A 5134-nucleotide genomic window follows, 5' to 3' on the forward strand; every position below is an offset into this window, starting at 1 on the left:
TCTTCAGAGCCTGGCAGGGGAGCAGAAACTTTATTTGATGCAGGCTGTGGTGCTGTATGGACCATTCAGAAAGCAGTAACTTAATAAGACAGGGTAGGTCAGCTAGAATAGTGGTCCTTAAAGTGTGTACTCAGATCAACAACATCAGTATTACCTGAGAACTGGTTGGAAATGCAAATTCCAGGGGCCTACAAATCAGACCTATGGAATTAGACCTACTGAATCCAGCTGATTCTGTTGTAAGCTCAATTAGAGAACCACTGAGCTATTGAAAATGCTTGATACTTTGCACCTAATCCCAAAGGAACTATTGCCCAGTTAGGTGGGAAGGCCTTGGAGAAAGATCTGAAAAGGCAGTGAGCTATGCTTTTTCTTTTCTTTTTCTCATTTCTACCACCACTGCCTGGTCTAAGCACCATCATCTCTTATCCAGTCTGGTGCAATAACCTGATAATCATTTTCACTCTTCCCATCTTGTGTCCCAGAATCTATATTCACCAGCAGAGAGAGTGATTTTAACAGCTTTTAACACTAGGTCATCGCTGCCACTTAAAATCTCCATCACAAGGAATACACTCTGAAGTCCTTATCTTGGCCCACAAAACCCAGTGTGCCCTGCTCGCCTCCTTTTTTTTTTTCTTTCCCTGGAGCACGTAGCTCAAGCCTGTTGCTTAATTCCATGTAGGGCATTTCTACTTGGTCTTTCTGCCAAAATTCTCTCCTTCCTTTTTCATTTCTGTTATTATGGGCTCCTTCTTGCCATTTAAATTTCACCTTACATGTTACCTCCACAAAGAGGCTTTATCTGAAATCCCTGAATAAAATAAATAAATGAACTTTCATATATTAGCTAAGTAATTTTTAACAAGTTATTTAATCTCCCTAAAACTAACTTATTCATCCGTGAAATGGGGCTCATAATAACCCATAGGATTGCATAAGGATCAAATGAGATAAAGTGGGGAAAGTGTCTAATATGAGGCTCTCTCAGTTGTTAGTCATTCCTCTACAGAAAGGTCATCTTCCTTGTCCAGGCTTTTATTTCTTCCCATTGCATCACTCGCACAGCTCTTGGTTGGCCTTGCCACTTCCAGTTCTCCCTCATTCCAATGTATCCCACATACCACTGCCAGCTTAATAATCTTTTTAAAAAAATCTTACCTTACTCCTTTAAGAATGTGAGTTCCCCCAAACATCTTCCCCTTTTTGGTCTCTGGTCATCACCACAAAGCATTTATTCCGTAAGCACTTTAGGAATTCACATAGTACGCACCCAGGGGCGCATTTTAGATGCCACAAAGGCAAGTTGAGGGCATCTTTTTTCCTAGGTTGAAGTTTGTAATTGTTTGCCACATTATGCTGCTCATTCAGTAAAAAAAAAAAAAAAAATGTCAACTGAGACTCCACTTCTTTCTCACGATTGGTTGTGGGAGTCAGTGCAACCTGAGGGCAGTGTTGCTGTGACAGTGTGAGTGCGGAGACAGCCTGATGAAGGCCAGAGATGGAGCAGAAGTGCTCTGAGCAGGAGAACATTTTCCCGCAGCTAAAGGAGCTCTGACTGGAATATCAACAGAATGTGGAGAGCAAATGGAATGACCTCAAGGAATGTGTAAACTGGTTTCTGAGGGACCTAGAGAGTATAGCTAACACTGCTCCTAGCACTCAGTTAACATTTACTAAATAGGATTGAATAGAACACCAAAGAGGCAGCAGTTTGAAAGGGCTACCTCTTTCAAAGGTAGCAATTTTTTTTAATCCTCATCGGAGGATATGCTTCTATTGATTTTAGAGAGGAAAGGAGAGAGGGGGGGAGAGAGAGAAATATCAGTGTGAATGATTGGTTGCCTCCCAGGCCTTGACCAGAATCGAACCTGCAACCAGGTACATGCCCTGACCAGGATTCGAACCCACAACCCTCTGGTGCACAGGATGATGCTCCAACCAACTCAGCCATACCAGCGAGGGCTCAAAGGTAACAATTTGTAACAAATTTAGGAGGCAACTATAATGATGTCAGATGTAGGTGCTTTTTTTTTAAGTAAGAAAAAGAAATATTTTCAACTTTATTAGATTAATGTAGCCTTAACTGAATGGAAGAGACTTCAGAGGACTCAGTTACCACAGACATTGAAATGACGCCAGAATTGATGTCAGGAGCTATGGTACCTGTTCTAAACCTTGTAGACATAAATCAGAAATCCGAATCAGGCAGGCAACCAGAAAGCCGGTATGTGCATTGGTATCACCTGAGCAGTCTTTTTAAAAATGCAGATTATGATCTGGTAGGACTGGGGTGGTGCTTGAAAGTCTTCCCTTATAATAAGTTCCAGACAATGCTGATGGTCCCAGAACCACTTTGAAAGAAAAGGGTCTAATTTAACCTCTTCATTTTCTACAAGAGCAACTGAGGCCAGAAAAGCCAAGTGTCTTGCCCACCCTCCTCACATTGAGTTTTATTTGAGATATTCTGTAGAAACCACAGTGCCACACCGAGCTACCCATGTGTGGTGGCTAAGGGCATGTGGGCAACTTAGATTGTACCAAGGACAAAATAGGACAGAGCGTGGAAGAATGAGGAAGAGGTGGTGTCTGAGTGCCGTTGGCCAAGAAAGTCATGAGAAGGCATTTGGCAGGTATATTTAAATCACTGACTCAAGGAAAAAGAGAATGGGATTAACAGATAATGGTTTTTACATTCTTTACTATAATTTTAAAGTTAGTAGGTAAACAGGATTGATGTCAGGGAGATATTTTTAGGCAAGGGGCCCTCTCTGCACCCCCCTCACATGTCAGTGACTAACTATTTTGCCTCCACATATGGTAATAATAATTTATTCCTGAGCTTTAACTCCTGTAGAAATGGCAAGGCCAAAGGGTAAAGGTCAGAGATATTCTTTAACTCTTAAAATACTAACCAGTCAATTCATTAATTACTATAATTACACATTTTGAAACTGTTTCTCCACTATGGAGATACTTAATCCTAGGGAAGGAAAATGTATAAAGTTAAAGTAATCCCTTTCCTCTTGAGATTTTAACATCTAACCAGTTCCCTGAAGGTAATTTCTATATCTAGTTCCATATTCCTGGGCTTCGGGCTATGATTCCAACAGTTTCACTGTACCCCCAAAACATGACCATCCTTTTCCAAATTGATTCAACCTCACCGTTTGCAGTTCACCTGTGCTATGGATCTCTCTACCTGTAAACACTCTAGTTATTTAAATAGCTAACTAATTCTCATATCTGGCACTTGTATTATTAGTATCAGTATTTTAAATGACCTTTCATTTTATTTTGTATTGGCTAAGAATGGATTACCTAGGGGTAGCTATAAGTCAGCCTGTCTTCTTGGATACACCTAGGCCAATACTCTCCAGTCTTCCCAGGAGAGACCCCAGCACATACCTTGAAGACCTGACAAGATTAAGTGCAGTTATATGCACTTATGCACAGCAAACAAGCATAGTTATAACTGAGGCACTGAGAGCAGAGTTATGAGCTGCACCTGGAGGTTACAGAGGCAGGCAAGCAGGAACCCGGAGTTAGGGTGTCTGGGTAGATCTCCTTTTACTTGACATTGGTGGCTCTAGCTTGTGTCCTTCAGAGTTCAGAGTGCACAGAATCACTTCTACTGCATAAGCCACTTCCCAGAGTGTCCTTAGCTGAACTCTAAGCCATATAACACCAAAGCAAGGCTCAGAGAGAAGACATGAAAGTAAGCCCTGCTCCCTTCTCCCTGCAAGTTCTATACAGTTATTCCAAAAGGTAGAAATAATCTAGCTACATTTTAAAGCTTGCAATACCTCAATTATCATTAATCGTTTTACATTTGCCCCTCTGTATGTGCAAGTTACAAGTCAGTAATAATTTATAGTTTGTGTGCAAATGTCTGTACAAATTTTCCAACTCGTAAAATACTTTCGCTTCTATTCTGGGGATGCATATTGGATTCAAGAGCTGTGGGCTGGAGAGAGCCATATCTAGGGAGTATTGTTAGGGAAAAACAGGTTTTAAACTCTGAGTTTAAATAATACATGCAGTATATACAACTGTGCTACATTAACCGGTAGGGAGACGCAGGGGATGGAATTTAAACCACAGAGAATGACTTGCACTTAACATAGCAAATGCTGATTGGGGAAAAGATCACAGCATTTGGACTTTAGAAAATCCTAGGGGTTTTCTATCTATTTCCTTCCATCTATTTCCTCACCACTTCCTGCCCTCAACCCTGCGACCCCTTATCAGTACTGTGTAACTTCAGAGACATTGCATAACCACTCTGGTTGATTGCAGAAGAAAGAACCTAAGTGGTCAGAAAGCAGATAATCTCTTCTTGCTCTAAGATTTTAGATTTCCAAACAGGAGTTTACACATGGCTGGGTCTCATTCTCAGCGCCAAGACTCCCACCTCTCACCCCCAAAGGCCCATGTGTAAGTAACTGGCTGGACAACCCTCTTGCTCAGAGCAAAAAAAGGTGATGTGCAGCTCAGCCTCGGTCTCCGTGCTCATGACTCCAAATGTCTCCTGGGCGCTCCAGCTCAAGCCTGAAGAGCTTACCTTCACAGCATGGGCGGCGTCAGCATCTGCTGCACCTGGGTCCCCGCATTGTGAGCAGGCAGGTCCTGGGAGGCAGAGGAAGGTGCATCCGCTGCACAGAGCAGAGTTCTGTCGAGGAGGCTGGGAAAGGAAAGTTCAACAGAAATAGTCCAAGTATTTCGAGGTTAAAAATAAAACTATATCACAAGGAGCAATGTGACCAGGCTCAGCTTACTGATTTTTTCTTTCCCCTGTATTTATCAACACTCGATCTCTACTGGAGTGGCATTTAGCAGGGGAAGCCGGAAGGGAAGTGAGGCTTTATATCAATGGGTTTTCTTTCCCTTGAGGAAGGAAGAAAATCCTTTTAAGGATCATTTTCAAGGCCAGAGCAGCTGCCCGGAGTCCTGTGCGCGTGCAGTCGGCAGATCCAGCTGTGTGTGCTCTCCGTGGCTGGTGGAGCCCTCCGGCTGCTGCTCTAATTATAACCATGCTTTTCACCTAAATCCACAACTCGCTGACACAGCAACTTGTGCAAGTAACATGCGCTCTTGTTTTGGTTTCTCCTGTTTCTTGTCATGACAAGTAGGT

At 42.5% G+C, this 5134-nt stretch overlaps 1 protein-coding gene across 1 annotated transcript in view; it reads right to left on the reverse strand.

Moving 5' to 3' along the window:
- Window positions 1-4690, reverse strand: part of FBXO40 (F-box protein 40) — a gene marked incomplete at its 5' end in the record, with an annotated part of 18596 nt that extends 13906 nt beyond the window's left edge. Inside the window, one exon of the mRNA XM_015558476.1 lies at window positions 4565-4690. Coding sequence (XP_015413962.1) covers window positions 4565-4690 — 126 coding nt within the window. The remainder of the gene's footprint in view (window positions 1-4564) is intronic.
- Window positions 4691-5134: the final 444 nt, after the last annotated feature.

Source organism: Myotis davidii, unplaced genomic scaffold (genome assembly GCF_000327345.1).
Source record: "Myotis davidii unplaced genomic scaffold, ASM32734v1 scaffold292, whole genome shotgun sequence".
NCBI lineage: Eukaryota > Metazoa > Chordata > Mammalia > Chiroptera > Vespertilionidae > Myotis > Myotis davidii.